Here is a 19,206-nt window from a genome sequence, read left to right on the forward strand (position 1 = left end):
TGTAGGACTTTCATGTTTCTTTCAAACTGTGGTGGGAAGCACACTGCTACACCCCAAATTGGCATAGCTGGATTATCTGGAGTTCTCAAAGTCATGGATAGCACACAGAGAACACAGCAAATTCAAGCCAAGACAATAGATATGCAGAGAACTTAATACTCCAGCCTATTTACATGGGAACTGGGTGCCAAGAAACTGCCACTCTCAGCAAACAGCATAATCTATTTATCTGTAGAACTGTTCCCACCGGTCCTCTCCAGATTTACCCACTCTCTGACAAGAATATCTCCATGATGAAGTAGAGTTAAATCCAGTTACAGGAATAAGAGAAACTGAACTCAGAAAAAGATCTGGCCATCCTAGACCAAAGCCAGGGAAAGAAAAGCAGAGAGAAAACTGACAGAGACCTCTAGTAACTTCACACACACACACACACACACACACACACACACACACACACACACACACACACACACAGAGGCACATCATAGAGAGACATCCATAGATTCGTCTCTTGGCATTTCCTTATGTAATAACTGCATTCTCGGTGTAAACATCTTGTCTTGCACTTCACATATATCACTGCATTTATCTGACTTTGGCTCTCACATGGAGCTCTAAAAAGAATCTCCCCAGTCTATCTCATCCTACTGTCCCTACTATTTTAAAAAATAACAATATATTGACTTCAAGGTCTTGCTTTTGTTTTATTCTAGGGATTAGAAGCTGCTGCAGGTCTCTCTGTTCTGAGACTGAATACCTTTATATCAACTGGTTCAATTCGTGGTTCTTGCTCAAGGGTACTTTTGTCCTTCTGGAGACATTTGACAGTATCTGGAAATACTTTGGACTGTCATAGTTACAAAATGCTAATGGAGGTCATGGATATCACTACACATTTTACAATGCCCCCCTACAACCCTCAGCACAAAGAATGACCCAGCCCCAAATGTCAACTGTACCCATGGAGAAACCTTGAACTACAGAGCTATAAGAGCATGTTCATCGGTCATTTCCAGGCCACCATCTTCCTGTCTCACTTATTTTTCAATATTTGGGCTGAACTCTAAATAGCTAGAAGTGACCACAGGTGGTGAACTGACTTTTTTAACCAACCACTCAAGGGTCAAGAGGTTACATGAACATTGTCCATGAATGAGGGTAAACTCTCCTCCCACCGACATTCTCAGTTATTTAAGCATTCCCAGTCCTGGGATCATGCCATGATTATCGGCCACTCTGGATTGTCAAAGTTCCCACTCTCTCCTCACTATCTCCTAATTCAAGTTAAACTGTCCAGCATCTCTTAGGTTGTTCCCATCCCTCTGAGACCCTGGACTTCGTCCTACCTATCCAATCTCATTTCTCTTGAGGAGGTCACATGGAGGCTTATGTGCAGAGAACACATTGCCTTTTTTCCCCCTAAATCATTTTACATTTCAAAACATTTAATGCCTTCATTTCCTGTCCCTTCCTCTTAGCAAGAAGCACAAGGCTATAGGCCCTGTTGTTCTCAGGGTAGAAAAGAACATCACAAAGAGGCAACAGCAAATCACAACCACATACAGTGTCATAGTTCACAGAAAACTGTGTACATTTCTTCCCCACATAGGACATACTTCAAAGTAACAAAATATTTTTTTTATCAACTGTAGTGTTCCTTCTTCCCGTCAGAAGTATATTTTCTTTGTCCCTTCATGGTACATAAATATCACAGAAAAGTAGTCTTTGAAATATTTACGTCCAGTTCTTCATTGATCATAATCCATTTTGCTGTGTTTTGGTTTGTATCCCAAGGGTTGGCAGCATCAGTTCTCATTTTCTCTCCATCCACGAGCGTTCTTCCCAAACTTATAGACCAGCCGTCGTCCGTCCACACGTTCTAGGATTTCTCGTTTGTAGTAATATCTGTAAGAAGGAAATGGGTAAGGTGGCCATTCAGCCTGAGCAGGGCAACTCTTGGCCTAGGCATTAGAAGAACATGAAGCTGCTCACCTCATGGCCCGGCTGAGCTTCTCATACGTCATACTACTATTATTCTTCTTTTTCCCCCACAGCTGAGCCACAGCTTCTGACTTCAGGAACCTGAAGATGCCTTCTGAACGGTCTTCCCATTTGATCAGCCCTGGGTTCTTGTCTGGGCTCAGGAGAATGTCTCGGATGAACTCCCATAAGTGAGTGCCTCTTGGATCTGATAGAAAGCAAGTGACAATGGCTTAGCAATGGCGCAAATCAGTGAACTGGAGAGAGAGAGAGAGAGAGAGAGAGAGAGAGAGAGAGAGAATGTGGGGTGACAGCCTCTGCCTTGAAATACAGAACCACCAAATAGTCCTTTTAGAATGAGCAACTAATACAGTTGTGGAGTGGCAAATCTCAGTGATTTAACCAATGTCACACAATTGACTATTAGCAAAGCCAAGACTAAAGAATCGCTGTTAACCATGTAATTTAGGCTTGGTTGCTTCTAATTATTGTTCCCAAATAGCCTGGGCTTCATTTCAGACAGCAGCCTTCAGTCATTTACCTAGCACCTCATTTGGTTACGTTACTCCAACCTCACGGCTGTACATCAACCAAATAACATCACTAGAGCACTCGAGTCTTAACTCCGAAAACATTGTGAGAGAAGGTTATCACACAGGGGTCAGGAGAACCAACCTGAAAACTAGGCAGCTCCTGGAATTTGATTTACTTTCAGGAGATTTATGTCACCACCCCTCCCCTGTGCCACTTGCGGGACTATATGAGTTCACTTTTATGGCATAAGCTGGAGAACAGAGAATAAAGATGTCCTGACACTTCTCTGTGCCCCTCTATCCTAGTCTCTGATAGTCCATATATGTTTATAAGGTTTTATCCCCAGGGAAAATCCAACTCCCACAGAGCAGAGTTGAATATTCAAAGAGCCAAGTCTTAGGACAAGAAAGAGGGTTGTACCTCAGCCACTCCTTTAAATCTTGTTCCTCTGTCACCCTGTTTCTTTCCTGGACAAAGGGAAACCTTTAGCCTCCTGCCCATAAGTTCTTATCCACTTAGTATCCTAATTTTAGAGAAATCTCCCAGAAGCTCCACTTTCAGAAACAGCCATACAGAAAGTCACTTTGCTAGAAAACAAGTCCCATTTAGAGGTAAAAGGATGGCCAGGGGACTTACTGTGCTTTTTGGTGTGGGACTTTACAGGGTGGTCTTGTTCCTTTTTCATATCAGGTGACTCTGCTAAGGGGAGAAGTAAGAACACCTCAGTTTACATATCTCCTACAAGTATCATTCTCGTCCACACACCTAGCCAACATTCACTGAATACCCACTGTGTGCCAGCACCGTTGGGCTGTGTGGCAGAACCGAAACAGAGAATAAATGCTATGGAGAAAAATAATGCAGAATAAAAAATGGGGATCAAAATGTATATATCATTATATTATTATTGTTCGTCACCATCATCATCATCATCAGACAGAGAGAATTCTGTGATAAAGGGACTTGAGGAATGTGGGGGAGTTGGCCAGGCAGAGAACCTGGGACAAGCTTTGTATAAATGAGGAAAGTAGGTACAGAGTGCCTGGGGTCACTGAGCACTAAGTCTTTGCACAGGACAGAAAGAAGCCAGTGTGGATATGAACAAGGGGCAGAAAGATGGGAACTGAAGTCTGACCACTAATGCCTTATAGGAATTTTTGAAAGAACTCTCTTTTGCTTTATTCTGAGAGAAACAGTAAGCCATGGAAAGATTTAGGTCATCTAAAGGATGTTTTTATAATATAATACAAAAATGTAAACACTTATAACAAAGAAGGATAACTTTTAAGCCAGAGGACTGCCATTTTTTGGCATGCAAAGTTACATTTTAATCACCTTGACAAAGGGGCCATTGAAGGGCCTGAGCTCAGCACAGAAGGCCATGGTAGACTATGGAAACACGGATTAGTTTAACAAATGACTCTTTATGGTAATTCTTTCACTGTCTCCATGGAGGAAGAGACAGAGACAGCACTCTGATATAAAAATTTGTCTGAAAAAAAATCCAGAAAAACATGTTCTCAGGTGTAGATAGATAGATAGATAGATAGATAGATAGATAGATAGATGACAGGTTGAAATGTTTAATCCCAGTGAAACCAAAGTTGAACAACGAAGGCTAGAGATCAAGAGGAGATGAGAGGGATAGCAGGAGACTGATGAGGCTTCACAAAATGTAGTTACTCTGGAAGAACAAGGTCTATTGTTCTACTAGCCAGTAGGATGAAAATATAATGCATGGTGATTTATTACATAGCTTACAAAGAACCAGAACCAAGAAGTCCCAAGGTTCCCAGTAGTCAGATGATGAACATTTAAGAGGTAGCGATATCAGTGAGCTGTCATCTCATGGCCCATAAATATGTTCTTATGGATCAATTAAAGGAGGCAGAGCTGGAGAGATGACTCAGCAGTTAAAAGCACTTGTTGCTCCTTCAGAGGACTTGAATTTGGTTCTCAGCACCCCATGATGGTTCATAACTACCTGTAACTCTAGTTCTAGGAGACCAGTACTCCCTTCTGACTGCTAGGAACACCAAGAACACACATGGTATAGTGTGTGTGTGTGTGTGTGTGTGTGTGTGTGTGTGTGTGTATCCGTGTGTATTATTTCTCTGTGTCTGTGTTTGTATAGGTCCAAGGGCACCTCAGGTATTGTGAAAACCATTGTTGATCTCACCCTAAGCCCCATAATCAACAGCTAGCCAATTTTAATATAAAATAATCCCTAAACACAAGTCAGAAATTAAGGAAAAATGTGTCTCTTCGTGATATTATAGCACAGTTTCCTAGTCTAGGGGTTCTCTGGCAAGGTCTTCAACAGCATTCTAGACACATCAACAATGTACACACAGGGAGGGGGCCAGGTTTGCATCTGATAGAGGAAGTTACTATTCAAAAGAGTTTATGAACCACAAACCATCTATTTCCAGTTAAAGTAATTAAGAGGGCTGGAGATACGGCTCAGCATTTGAGCACTTGTACAGGGCTTGATTCCTAGCACCACAAAAGCTAAAAGGATATGATAAGATAAAATAAAATAGCTAAGAAAATCACTCCTAATTATTGAGTTCTTGCCATGTGCCAGGAACCATACTGAACATTTTACATAGTTTATCCCACGTCATTCATACAATAATGATACGAGATAGATATTATTATATAATCTATACAAAGACAGTATGAGGTTAGCACTACTATAATTCACAGTTTGCATCTATAGGGGATTTGAGAAACATCCTGGAAGTAGAGTAAGGCCGAAAATATCCATGGTCAGATCCCAGAAGCTTTGCTTATAATTCTTTCCTAAAGAGAGGCAATTTGGTCACAGAACACACTTCTTGAATGCCTTCTGAAGAGTCCATTCACTTCCACAGTGTCTTCATCAGTAGAAAACAAAGCAATCATTCCTACGTCCTGGTGCTGTACTTCCTGGTGTGTGGTGCTGATGGGGGCCCCTCCATCTATCAGATCCCCCGAGCACCTCATACTTCCCCATTCCCAAAGCTATGAGGGGGATGGGAAGAGAAATTAAACAAAAGAGAAACTCCCCATTCCGAGTAAGAATCTCTCTCCTGGCATGGATGCCAGTAGGGCCTGGCCCTGCGTGGCTTTCTCTGAAATTCAGAAGGACCAATACACGGAACTGGAAAGGACACCTCTTGGCCCCCTGCAGTTCACAGGGCAAGGTTGCAACACCCCACCAGGACATGATGACATTAAAACAGGTCTGGCACCCATCCCGGTTTCCCAGTGATACATCACCCTGACAGGGCCACGTTGTTCTGGAGACAAAGAATGGCATTTAACCAGCAGGCCACAAGCAAAGCTCCTTCTCCAATGAGATCCAGGAGGGAACACGGCCATGATTTCTGAGCCAGGGATGACTTCAGAAAAACACACATTTTTCTGGCCTACTGGCCTTAGTCAACGCATGGGGGTTCCAACCTGACAGAGAATCCATCACTTTGGGGTTATGGAATCTTTAATAAATGTTCTCCCCCAGAAAATGCAAGTATGTTACACTAATGGAATTTGGTTAGTCATTTCAGGGATTCCTGGCTCATTCAGGGGGTTCACAGACTTTAGATTAAAAGACTAGGGAAATTCTACACACACACACACACACACACACACACACACACACACACGTATTCCTATCATCACATGGGAAAATAAGTAATCCTGGGCAAAAAGATGAATGTTTCTTTTAGATACTCTTGCCAATAGGCAGAGGAAATCACAAAAACCCTACCAGCCTGAGCTCTAAAGCCTTTTTTTTGATCTGTGAGCTCATTTAATACAACTGCCTCGCTCCCACCCCTCTGAAGTAGCCATGTGGTCAAGTGATTCATTTTTATGAAATGCTTGGCTCTACAGAGGTTGTCCAGCCTAGCTCTCTCTTGTTTCCCTCCCAGACACTTGGGGTCAAGGTGTTCTTGGGTCCAGGTGGAAGCTGTTACACGCCCCAAGTTTGCAGTGTAAGTGGAAGCCTTTGCCTTCAGCCTAGCTACTTCGCAAGAGAGCAGAGATTAGATGGATTTGCATATGAGTCAGCCGTGAGCCATTTCTTTACGGGATATACAAATTTTGGTGTTCTAATAGACTGTGCCACCCTAGCTGGAGGCTCAACAAGTCAGTAGATGAACACATCAAGCCTGAGTTGGCATGACTGGCTTTGGGACTACTGAGCAGATCAGAATACTGGTGGCAGCCATTTTATGGAATGGGCAGATAAAAAAAAATCAAAACAAAGCTAGCTTCCCCACCTGTACTATCAAGGAGACCATCAGTTGACACAGAGCCTCGCCTCGGCTCAGCTTAAACTTGCATGAAAACATAGAAAGATGTTTAACTGCACCCTATTTTATAGGAATGTGAAATGGCAAGACTAGTACAGATGATAAAGGCCTTTCGGGGCATTCTGGCCCCATCTAGTAGAGATTAAATTATTCTGGAAGGAACTGACTTGTGTGTGGTTGCAATTAATATCCAGTCAGACCTAAAACTCCAAGAATCCACCAACTACAGAGTTGATTTTTTTTTTTTAAGGAAACTAACTCTGATAGAGGGCTTGGATTATCTGTCTCATTTTCTAGCCTGTTCCTAAGGCAGGTGAAAATGATGACAGAGGTGGTCAGGAAGTGGAGAAGCAGATCATGAAGTTCATTGTAAGGACCATCTAAAACCATAAGAGATGAATCCAGAAGATGGCAGCTCCCTGCTGTTACAGCATGCAGGCATAAGCTGCTACCTTGAGCCCCTGCTAGTCTGAGATTCTAGAAGATGTATGACACAGAAAGGGGAAGGAAGACCTGGATGTGAGGTGACAAGGCTGTGACTTCCTAGGAGCCTGGGGAACTTTAAAACCCTGGAGGCTCTCGAAGCAGTTGGTTCAACTTTATCATTAGTTGACATCTTTTGCCACGTGTTAAAGACCCAACAGGAAAGACAAGGAAGATGACAACTACCGGAAGTTAGAGTGGAAACGAGAGGGTGACTTGGGTGCTTTCCTCAACCCTGAAGCTGCTAATCTTCTCTAGGTAGGTGGCAACCATTGCCACAGAATATTATCCAGAAGGATGGCTCTTCCACAGTGGCAGATATGGCCTTCCTTCCTAATATATACAAAATACTTCAAGGGATACACACTAGGGGCTATTTGTGGGTTGGGAGGGGGGCTGCTTCAAATCTCAACCACAATTCCAGACATGCTCCCAGTTCTCGCATTCAAGGAGTCTGACCTGCACAAAACTTTAAACTAAAAGCTCTGGTTAGTTCAGTTCAAACGACCCCACACTCAACTAAATCAAACGATGGTGGAGAGTCATTAAGTCCATGCTTTCTTTCATATAGACACTGCTAATTTCCAATTATCTCCAAAGCAAATTTATTTTTAAACTAGAGGAACCGCAAGGAGCCTGACACCACCCCCAGGGTCAATTCTTGAAGATCACTTTCCTTACAAATGATGTCTTAGCTTCACGGACCCAAAAAGGTCTAGAAACAACCAGAGCAAGGAACAAACAAAAACTTTGTTCAGCTAATTCTTATAGCACACCTATAAATGTACCATTGTCTGAAAGCCCTCTCACAAACTCCATCCCCAATGTGCCAACCTGGTTGTAACCTTTAACAAATGCAGCATCATGGATAACCCCTAGTCATATCCAGTCATAACCAATACACCCAATACAAATATAGTTGACACAGCTCTAATGACAGAGAACTGAGGAGCCATCAAGATTAGGTTTCCGTGTGTGTGTGTTGGGGTTGTGGGGAGGGGAAGGAGGCTGCGAGTGCAGGGCTGCTGTCCACACTTCCAAATCACTATATCTGTAGACTATGCCCATAGGTCTGTAGGTGTTTTGAGTTCTCTAAAGCCAAACATAGTTCAAAAATGTATGTTTGGGGGGTTGGGGATTTGGCTCAGTGGTAGAGCGCTTGCCTAGCAAGCGCAAGGCCCTGGGTTCGGTCCCCAGCTCCGGAAAAAAAAAAGTGCTTTGAAAAATGTATGTTTGGGATGCAATTGAAAATTAAATCTAGCCTTCTCCCAAATTTAAGTACAAATAAATTTACCAGGTTTATCTCCAAAGCAAATTTATTTTCAAAATCCAAGAACCCCAAGGAGCGTTGTCTCAAGAGATTAGTGAAGCAGAGTGATACAGGAGTACACTTCTGAGGAATGTGAGCTGATAGTTGTTGGTATGTGGCTAGCTGGGAAGAACAGCTGCTCATGCAGATGACAACTCAGTTCCTTCCCTAGCTTTTTAATGAGAAAGACTCCAGTGAGGTAGAAATGTGGAGCGGTGGTAAGTTTTATTGATAATTAGTAAGCACAGGTGGAAGGCAAGCCCAGCCCATGTCTGGACAACTTACCAACTGGAAGGTGACTGGAGGTTGTCATGGAGATCTGAGCCCGGCAGAAGGTTTTACTGTCCAACAGATCTGCAGAAAACAAAAGGGAAGAAGGGACGTTGAGAGACCCTCCTGATGACACTGCACTGAGGCAAAGTGTAAAAGGCCCTTCAGAGTCAGGGAGGTAGTTACCTACTGTGCTACCATAGCTGGGATCGTAGAGATAGTTTTCTTCTTTCCATGTGTTCATGATGGAAGGATCTACAAGGGATAGAGAATGGCAAATGTCAACGATTGTTATCCCTGGGTGGAAGAAGTCTCATCCTAGGTGGCTGCTCATCTAAAAGGTATGGGGAAAGGATGGCAGCCAAGAAGAGGAGTAAGAAAGACTGGACTTCAATTATCTGCTACTATGTAACAATGTCAATCCTCCCTTTTTTCTCTCAGCATCATGAAAATAGCTTTGTTATGGTCCTAACCATGTGATCGGCACTCATTACATTTCAGGCTGTAGAATCCTATCCTAAACCAATTCTCTTTTTTCTAGAAATTGCTCCAGCCTGGCTGTCCTTGCTTGATATCCTACCACATAATCGCCAGGATAATTTTAGTCTGGAGGGGAAAACTTTGTTGGAGATGAATAAATGTGTAATAATGAATTAATGAGCATTCTTCTTTCTTAGGGAATTGATGTGTTTCTTTCACAAAAGGAAAAAAAATGTAGCCAGTCTTTCACAATTCCTTCACTGGTGAAACTCAGAAGAGTAGTTCCCCTTAAGTTGAGTGACAGCCACTGCCATCTAGGCTCTCTCTGAGTAGCTTAAGGGATGATATAGAATTCTCAAAATTCAGGAGAAAAGAAATTTTACCAAATCACACAAATAGCTTTTATGGGTGGGCCTTTGCTTCATCTCTGGGAGAAACTAAAATCGTCCCCTCACTCCCTGCTCCTTTTCCTGTACGCCATGTCTCAACAATTAGTCCAAGTGAGACACACTCTTCAGCTTTCTGATCAGAAGGAAACTCCCTTCCACCTACCCCAAGTAAGCCCAACTCCCACACGGTCATCAGATCCAGGCCAGCTTCCAATATAAGCATTCTCTTTTTAGGCTGGCCAAGAGCTTGATGTCCCACCTTCTTCCTGGCATCAAGTTCTTGGCCCCCACTCTGGGCTGCTTTGGTTTTCCTGATACCCAGGTCCCACATGTGAGGACGAGGTAGCAAGCTACTGGCTGAGCTCTGTCTTGTTTTTAAAAGCATAAATGGTATAAAACCTGACTCACTGGCTAAGTCCTCCTGTTTATGACATGGGGATTTAGCTGGTATTTGAACTCACAGATATGTGTTTGGACACTCCAAGCCCAATGTTTTGGGGTTACACCCTCTGTCCTTGTTGGGTCACCTTGTACATCTATTGTTGTCTCTAAAAACAACCTCCAAAGAGGTTTGGGGGGGTGGCCTCTCTGAGTCTATTCTCCCCATTTCCCAGGGTGGACCTTCTCCACCCTGGAGCTCTCAACTTTTCCAAACCAGCCCCACAAGAATGTCCGGATGGTCAAGGAGGATTATCAGCTTCTTTGGAACCTCTCCAATATCACTCTGGCCCTTGCAGTGGGGCTATGTGTAAGGCCAAGGCCATTCTCTAAGCCAAATCATAATCTGTCTCCAGAACTTGGGCAGACCTACAAAACACAGAGCATCCAAGTTGAAGGACGACCTCGGAAGGCCTAATTGACATGTTTAGCAGCTAGTTTTTTTTCTTTAATGACAGTAGACCAGGCCCTTATAAAAGGTTAAATAACTGCATGGGCTAATTTTGGTGCCAAGTGACTCAAAATTCACCCCTAGGTCAAATTCTGTCCTTGGCAACTGGCACGCAACCCTCAGGGAGACCTGAGGCAAAGTTTGTCAGCCCACACAACACATAATCTATCTGATGTAGTCATAGGGAGTGACCCAGGAGCAGTGTTGTTTTGTTTGTTTGTTTGTTTCATTTTGTTTTATTTTGTTCTGTTGCTGTTGTTGTTGTTATTTTGGTTTTGGTTTTTGTGTTTTGTGTGTGTGTGTGTGTGTGTGTGTGTGTGTGTGAAGTTTGGGATACAGAGGAAAGGAACCTAAACTGTATGTAGGTACTATGAAATGTTAGAGCCCAGGGCAGGATCTTTCAAATAGAAATACCCTCGAGATGGGGATTGGCCTCTAAACGTCACCTTTAAACGTCCCTGTGAAAGCTCACTAGGGCCCAGGCACTATGCTGTCTACAACATCAGGACAGCAGCTCTCTCCTTGTGAAGTTCACTCTCATGGAGGTAGAAGAACAAAGACTTGTCTTCTCTTCCCTTGCTTTCCTGACCCCAGCCTCACTCTTTCTAGGAAGGAAGCCTACCGTAGAGTCTATGTTTACCGGGCTACTGATCTGGGATCTGTATGGTGCTATGACTGGCAGACACACATGAGATACTGCTGGCAGCAGAGCAGCTCACCACACACACGAGACAAAATTGGTGGCCACTGGTCCCAAGGGCAAGGAAAAGGCTTACAGCAGAGTGGCCCATTGGAGGCAAGGAAGTGACCTCCATGGATTCCTCTTCTGCCACAGTCTCCTGTTCTCCCTCCCCTGACTCTCCCAGGGCTCTGCCTGGCTGAGCTGGCTCCATTCAGTCTCTCAGTACTCACCAGTTTGTTCAGTCTTGACAATGACATTGTGTGCAGACTGGAAAAGGTCACTGCTGCATTGGCCTGTGAAGGACAGATGGGAAAGTCAGGCGGAGTTAAAACCTGACACTTCAGTAAGGACAGAGCTGGCTCCTTTGAAGAGCTTCTGCCATCTTGCTGCCTTCCTTGTTTGCCTGTGGAAGTCTCCCAGGTGAACCTCAGTACACCAAAGCCTGGGACTGTCTCTCACCCCAGAAACCCAGTAGCCCAGGGGCACCTACACACATGGGATCTTTTGGTGGTAGAACTGAAAATTGTTATAAACCAGAAAGCTGTCTTCTCCAATACTAGGAGTTGTAAGGTATCTGCTAGTCTAGTCTCCATCTCCTCTATAAATTCAGGGGATTAAAGCAGGTAGAGTCCCTTACATGAGCTCTATGGTACTTTCTCACGTTAAGACATCATATGAAATCGAAGTGAGGATGCACAGAAAGGCATTTTAACTTCTCTAGCACTTAAGTCTTTGATCTTAGACTCAGTCATCCCTACCTTTATTAGATTCGTCTATGAGATGCATCTGGAAAAAATGCCATGGGTGTCCCTTTACCTGTGCCTTCAGCACTCACACACCTGGTTCCTGTCACATAACCTCATCTTTGTTTGCAACTCCTTTTGACTCTGATGTATAAAGGCAGACATGTAAATGGGTTTGTAGTGATTTTCTTCCCCACAGGGATTACTGATAATTCATATTTCTGACCTTCAGTTCTCCCATCTTTAAAATGGGTACAGCATTTTTCCATAAGAATCGATTTTTAGTGTAAATATATTCATAACAAATGTAAACTAATAGAACATGTATAGAAATTCAAACGAGAAGCCCAGACTGAAAATTCCTACCATTTTGCACTCACAGGTAAGAATAGCAAGACCAAACAAGTGATAGAAGCTCAAAGATGACCACCAGACCTCCCAGGCCTCCCTGCCTTAGGTTTCAGTGAGAATAAATCTTCTCAGGAGGGTACATAATTAGAGTGGTACTTCTAATTCTTCAAGTGTATGTCTGCTTGTTGCAAAGATCCCTGGGGGTTATTTAAATAATAGAGCCTTGTTTTGTTTGATTCTAGAAAAAACAAAGATGAGTAATCACCACCATGAGATGAGTGAAAAGAGAATGCCAGGGTACCATATGAGGTCATCCAAAATAGCATGATGGCTGCCAGTGTCATTGTCACACTCCCTGCTGATGTCAGGCTGTCCATAGGGCTCTAGAGCTCACATTTACTGAGCCCTAGTTACTTGTCCAACACAAGCTTTGCTGAGACATAAACGTACTTTCCAATGGGTCAGTCTCAATCTCTCTCTCTCTCTCTCTCTCTCTCTCTCTCTCTCTCTCTCTCTGTGTGTGTGTGTGTGTGTGTGTGTGTGTGTGTGTGTGTGTGTGTGTACACTGCACCATGGACAATTTGCAAGGTGGTCTCTGTGTGAGGGTGAGAAGTGAAGAGAGAACCTTGAGGTTTTAGGAACTAGTCCAGAAATCACTACAGAAACAACCTGTGTGTATCCAACCCATTCATTCTGCTTTCAGAAATATTTTTATTATGGATCTATTTTTTAAATATCTAGTTTTTATTATTTTGTATTGTATATGACCTTGTGTGTGCCTCTGTGTGTAGGTATGTGCACATGAGCACAGATGCAGTGTGGTTTGTCATATGTATTGGGTCCCCTAAAACTGAAGTTACAGGAGCTTATAACCACTACTGTGGGTATGGGGAATCAACTCTGCAAAAGCAGTGCATTCTCTTAACTGCTGAGCCACCTCTCTAGCCCCTGTTCTATGCCTTTAAAGGAAAGGGGGAGAGGTGGGGCTAGCCTTCTCCCTTCCAGAGACACAGATCTACTTGCCTTCTTAAATACACTGTACTCCCATTTTAAAAGCCAGGGTCTGGGTTGGGTATGCTAGTTCATTCCTGTAATCCTAGAACTTGGAAGGATAATTAAAGAGATTGGAAAGATTTTGAGTTCAGGGACAGTCTGAGTGGCAGAGAGATTTAAGGCCAGCTTATAACCACAAAGTCCAACCGGGTCTCAAGTTAACAGGACAAAAACTTTTCTAATTAAAATTTTATAACTTTTTAATTTTAATTTTATAACTTTATCTTTTTATTTTTAAAAATTATTTTGTTTGTATTATTAATGATATTTAACAATGAATGGCTAAAAAAATGAAGATATTAGACTCTGTTAGAAAATATAAAAGGGGAGTAGAGAGATGGCTCAGAAGCTAAAGGACTTTGATGCTCTTGTAGAGAATCCAGATTCAGTATCCTGTATTCACATTGTGGCTCACAACCATTCATAATTCCAGTTCTAGGAGATCAACACCCTCTTCTGATCTGTTCATGAACACCAGGGACACATATAGAACAGATACAAACACACAGGTAAAATACTTGAATGCCTCAAATAAAATTATATATAATTAAATATATAAATATATAATGTATATAATGAATAATGCACAACTCATAATGCATAATGTATAGTGTACAATTATAATATAATAAATACACACACGTGTACACACACACACACACACACACACACACACACACACATATATATAATGTAAAGGAAAATCTTGTCTTGCTGTGACAGGTATCCTGTGGATAACTCAGCTACTTCTGTCTCTCTGGAAATGAAGGCAGCCACAAGAAGTGTTTCATAAATGGTTCTAAGGAATTAGACACATAGCATACCCCAGACTTTGCACCTCTCCTCTCTTCTCTCTACTACTTCCCTTTCCTGGGAAATGTAATTTCCTGAGAAGGCACCCAGCCAGCTGTGGAGCCCCTGCTCTTCTTGGGTACTACTCACCGTTCCACTTAAGATGCTGTAGGTTGCTGTATAGCAGCTGCCCAGCTGAGCCTGCTGCCCTCGTGAACTCCTGCAGACTCATGCTACACAGGTGTTCTCCGCTGATGTCGAACTCCTGAAAAGGGATGCAGCTGGCATCCAGCTGGTTGGTATCCAGGAGGTGCTGCAGCCATTCCCACACCTGGTATTTGGTCCAGTACTGAGGGTGGATTTCATGCCACTGGCCTCCAAAAAAACCACTGGAAACTGCAAAATAGGGGAAGATCCAGTAAGTGGCTTCTGCTTGTTCCTGAGTGGTCTCAGACACAAAGGAATGGCTGTGAGTTAATGTGATGGGGACCATAATCATAGCCCCCACACCTTGTGAGCATCCCTATGGGAGCTGAATACAGATTGTACTCTGGATAGCAGGCTCCTAACATGTGAGGGTTTTACCCAGTTGTGGCAGGACGTTTTCATATTCTTCCTAGTGTGATGTCCATCTCTGAATACTAGATAACACACAACACCTTAAGTACTCTGAACTCACTCTCCACCCTACCCTCAAAGAAGAACCAATGTGAAAGAGTTGGTTATAGTTCATCTACTGTCTAGCTGACTGTACCCATGCAATACATTAACTTTGCCAGAACACCTCATGAATATCAAAAATATCCCTTATATAATGCCATATTTGCATATAACCTACACATTTCCCACTGTATTTTAAAATCTCTAGAGTAGCTACAATCCCCACAACAAAGTAAATGCTCTGTAAATAGTTAACACTGTTTGGAAAATAATGACAAGAAAAGATTTTGTATTTTCTCAGCTCAGATGCAGTGTGTGTGTGTGTGTGTGTGTGTGTGTACATGTATTTGTATATATGCAAGTGCATGCACATGCGTATTGAGTGGGTGTGTGGAGACCAGAAGTCACTATCTGGCATTTAGTATAGCTCTCCATCTTATTTTTTTTTTCTTTTCTTTTTTTCGGAGCTGGGGACCGAACCCAGGGCCTTGCGCTTGCTAGGCAAGCGCTCTACCACTGAGCTAAATCCCCAGCCCCTCCATCTTATTTTTTGAGATAAGGTTTCCTCACTGAACCAGGAGCTCACTGATTTGGTTAGACTGGCTGGCCACAGAGATACAGTGATCCATCTACCTGCCTTCCAGTGCTGGAATTACAGATGTGATCTACCACATCTGCCTGGGTCCTGGCAATTCTCAATTCAGATTTTTATACTTGCCCAACAATCACCTTAGCCATGGGTGATCTCTGCAGCCCCCAGATGCATTTTTTATAGGATTTAGATGAGTGTGTAGGTGTAGAAACCTGGGATGCAGAGGGCTGAGGAGAATTCTCTCTCCCACTCTCTATATCCTCTTACACACACACAGAAAGACAGAGACAGAGACAAAGGTACAGAGACAAAAGCTGAGATCCATCAAATACAACCAAAAATGGGGCCTTAAGTTAAGCTTCCTTTTCTCTGATGGCTTTGCCCTTCCCTGAAGTGACACAGTCCATTTGCTGACCATGTGATGGCTCCTCGCCCCTGGCTGATGACTGCAGCTGCTCCAACACCTGGCTGCCACTCAGTTCCTTCAGGAGCTGAAGTAACATACAGAACTGCCGCGCCGTGCACTGCAGCCCTTTGCTAGCTGCTTTTGAAGTCACCTGTGTCCTCTGAGTTTTGTTTCTGTGCTGTCTGTCCTCAGGCCCCTTTCTATCCTTCCCTTTACCGCTGCTGAGCTCCTGGTTCCCTTTCTTTTGAACTCAGAGCCACCCCCATTTCCCTACCTGACTTTGAGAACTGGACCTCCGGGAATTGAGCTTGTGATTTCTCTCCACAGCACCTGTCCCGTCTTGCTTATCTTTATAGATCTCTTAGCCCTGGCTTGTTCTTCTTTGCAAACTGTATGTTCAAGGCCATGGACTCCTATCTTACTCATCTTATATCCATAAACACTCCACTGGAGCCATAGTGGAAGCTTACTACATAACCAATATGATTCCGTCTCAACTGAAGAGCAAATAATGCAGAAGTAGAGACATGCATTGTGAGGTAATTTGGATGACGAGGTGAAGTGCATTGCAGTGGTAAGCTGCTGAGCGAGATAAGTTTTAATGTTCCATGTGCATAGCTACCTTGTGCCCGCTTAGGAGAACTGTAAGGAATTGACCCAAATCCCGTCTCATGAATGTTCACAACTACTCCGATTTCCAGAAGCTACCACTGAGCCCTGGTCAGGGGACAGCATTCTGTGAGAAAATGTATTTACAAGGAAAGTATCCCTAACTGTCCCTTCAAAATCATGCTAGCTAAATACTTAAAACTTTAGCACAACTGCAATCACCAGGGACTCTGCTTAAATGCAAATCCCAATCCAGTAGGTATGGGCTGGCGCCTGAGTTTCTGCTTTCTTAGCAAGCTTTGCCATGCTGCTGCTGCTGCTGCTGCTGGACTATAGAGTGACAAGAAGATTCAGGACTCTGTTTCCCATAATGCCTGGGGGCTAACCCTTCATCCCACCCAAAGGAAGTATAGGAAGCAGGGAAGGTCTTAGGCAATCTCACTTTTCTCCCCCTTCAGATCCAGCCTTTGCTTCCAGGCCTCAGACACAACAAGAGCAAGAAGTCAAGATCAGTCAGGATATCAAGGTGATGGTCACTGATACCTGGCACTCATAGGATGAGCCTCATGGCTTGTCTCTTATAGCCAAGCAAATGCATCCCCACAGCCTTCCCTACAGGAGACAGCAACAGGGCAATGGAAGGGAGTAAGGACCTGGAAAATGTAGTCTAAAACTTGAGGTATATAGAAATTCTCCTGCAAAAATACAAAGTTTGTAGTGGGTGTTTCCAAGTCCTTACTACTATTTTTATTATTATTGTATCTCACATGTGTCACTGTTTAAAGATGAGAAGTGTTGCTGTTGCTACTGCTGCTGTTGGGATGACCTCTACTCCTAAAATAATCCCATTGCTCTTTGTGGCAGGCCCGGGATCCTCTCTCCTGTGCATTCAATGTGAACCTAATTACACACAGTTTCTGATACTGTTCAAACCTGAGAGAGGAGAGAGAGAAACTTGCGGGAAGTTGGCTAGGAGAGGATGCCTCCCTTCTCAGGCCATCATCAGAGTCCCCCATGTCGGGGTAACTGTTCTCTACCATTTAGCCATCTCCTCCCTCCCTTCAGTCTTGATAAGGACCAGGGTCTTCTTTGGAAGCTCCAGAGTTAAAGAAATAAAAGTGACATCGGAATTGTACTCCCTGCTAAATCTACTGCTCCAGTTTTCTCCAAAGCCTGTGGCATGCCACGACTTCCGGCTCTCTTTAGATTTTTTTTTTCTAGTTCCCTACAGCAACAGGTCTGCCACAGAATATGTAGCTGTCCAGAAAGGGCAGCAGTTTGAGGAGACAAGTAATCTAAAACAGGAAGGGCACCTGTTCATGTTTCCTCCCATGCCTGGCTGGGACTCCGAGTTAAAAGAGGAGCGCCATGTGGACCCAGAGAATGTCACCCTACCATCATCCTCGTTCTTGCTTCTCAAACTCTTCTCTCTGACAGGACACTCTGTGTGTCAAGGTAAATGTGAGTGGCAGCATCTCTAGGGTGGAGGCAGGGGTGGGGATAGGGTTGGGGTGGGGGTGGAGGTGGGGACAGGGGGAATTAGCAGCAGGTGAGGGTGCACTGAGTCCCAGCAGCCTGACTGTGCTGAATGCCTTCACAGGGAAGCACAGAGCCCCTGATGCAGCTTTCATTGTGAGCCGCAGGTTGGATTAGCAGACATTACTGCAAGTCTTGTCACCAGGCCCTCCTACTTTGAGTCTGTATGTTACACAGTAAAGCACTAAACAACAACACCTGGTTTCTTGTCCAATCTCTCTTAAATCGGGAAGTGGTGGTGAACAAGCAATCTCGAAATATCTGTCTCTCTGTCTCTCTGTCTCTCTGTCTCTCTGTCTCTGTCTCTGTCTGTGTGTGTGTGTGTGTTAAATACACATATGTGTACTTGTGTGTACACTCACCTTCCTGATTCTATCTTGATATCCCAATGAAACGCTGCTGAAAGCTTCAACAAGGAGTCCCCACCCCTTAGGATATCTCCTCTAACACCTTCATTGCCGACCCAGATCTTTGTTTTGGGAGAAGATGGTGGTCTATCTCAAATGGGCTTTGGAATAGAGCCCCGGAGGCCCACAGAGCCCTTTAGCATTAAAAGCTTCCTCCTATGAGAAAGTATAGATCAGTGGTAGGGTCTATGATTAGGCAAGGCACTGGGTTCAATTAGCGGGGGCGGGGGGAAGATTGTGCCAAGCCTTCATGTCACCCATGAATAAAACCTCTATTTTCCCAGCGTCAAGTTGGAGGCAAGGAAGACCAAGAAGGAAGGGCCTTACCGTTGCATGCGGAGTAGCTGTCCGTCCAGGCTGGCGGCTGGTGAAGGAGGTTGTTGGCCGGGTTGAGATTCATTACACCACTTCCTTCCAGAATCATGATCTGTAAGGGATCAAACAGTCATTTAATCAGTGCCTCTTAGACAAATGTCACTGGAGAGTACAGAACATGGAGTTCATTTGGGAAAGAAAGACAAAAAGAAAGAAAGGGGAAAAAAAAGGGAACATGCCCTTCCACCCATTGCCACAGCCCTTTCAGCAAAAGCAAAACTCATGGCAATTAAAATTTTCCAGGTTCAATTTTCATATGCATGAGGCAAGTTTTTACAGCCACCCATTCATAAATGAATAATCTCTGATCAGAAATGAAGCCCGGAGGAAAACACAATGCCTGCTCGCAGGGCAAATCTGGC

At 43.7% G+C, this 19,206-nt stretch overlaps 1 protein-coding gene across 6 annotated transcripts in view; it reads right to left on the reverse strand.

Annotated features, from left to right (window-relative positions):
- The window catches only part of Ehf (ets homologous factor), a 40,125-nt gene that overhangs the window by 1,485 nt on the left and 19,434 nt on the right, over positions 1–19,206 (reverse strand). For 3 of the 6 annotated variants that reach the window (NM_001429956.1, XM_087650886.1, XM_087650887.1), the window contains 8 exon segments: positions 1–1,908; positions 1,996–2,191; positions 3,154–3,213; positions 8,896–8,964; positions 9,067–9,135; positions 11,551–11,613; positions 14,410–14,655; positions 18,797–18,896. The exon segment at positions 1–1,908 is cut by the window's left edge and continues 1,485 nt beyond it. In NM_001429956.1, the coding sequence (NP_001416885.1) occupies positions 1,809–1,908; positions 1,996–2,191; positions 3,154–3,213; positions 8,896–8,964; positions 9,067–9,135; positions 11,551–11,613; positions 14,410–14,655; positions 18,797–18,893 (900 nt within the window). In that variant the 5' untranslated portion in view covers positions 18,894–18,896 and the 3' untranslated portion in view covers positions 1–1,808. 6 annotated transcript variants of the gene reach the window in all.

This window comes from Rattus norvegicus, chromosome 3 (assembly GCF_021556685.1).
Source record: "Rattus norvegicus strain SHRSP/BbbUtx chromosome 3, alternate assembly SHRSP_T2T, whole genome shotgun sequence".
NCBI lineage: Eukaryota > Metazoa > Chordata > Mammalia > Rodentia > Muridae > Rattus > Rattus norvegicus.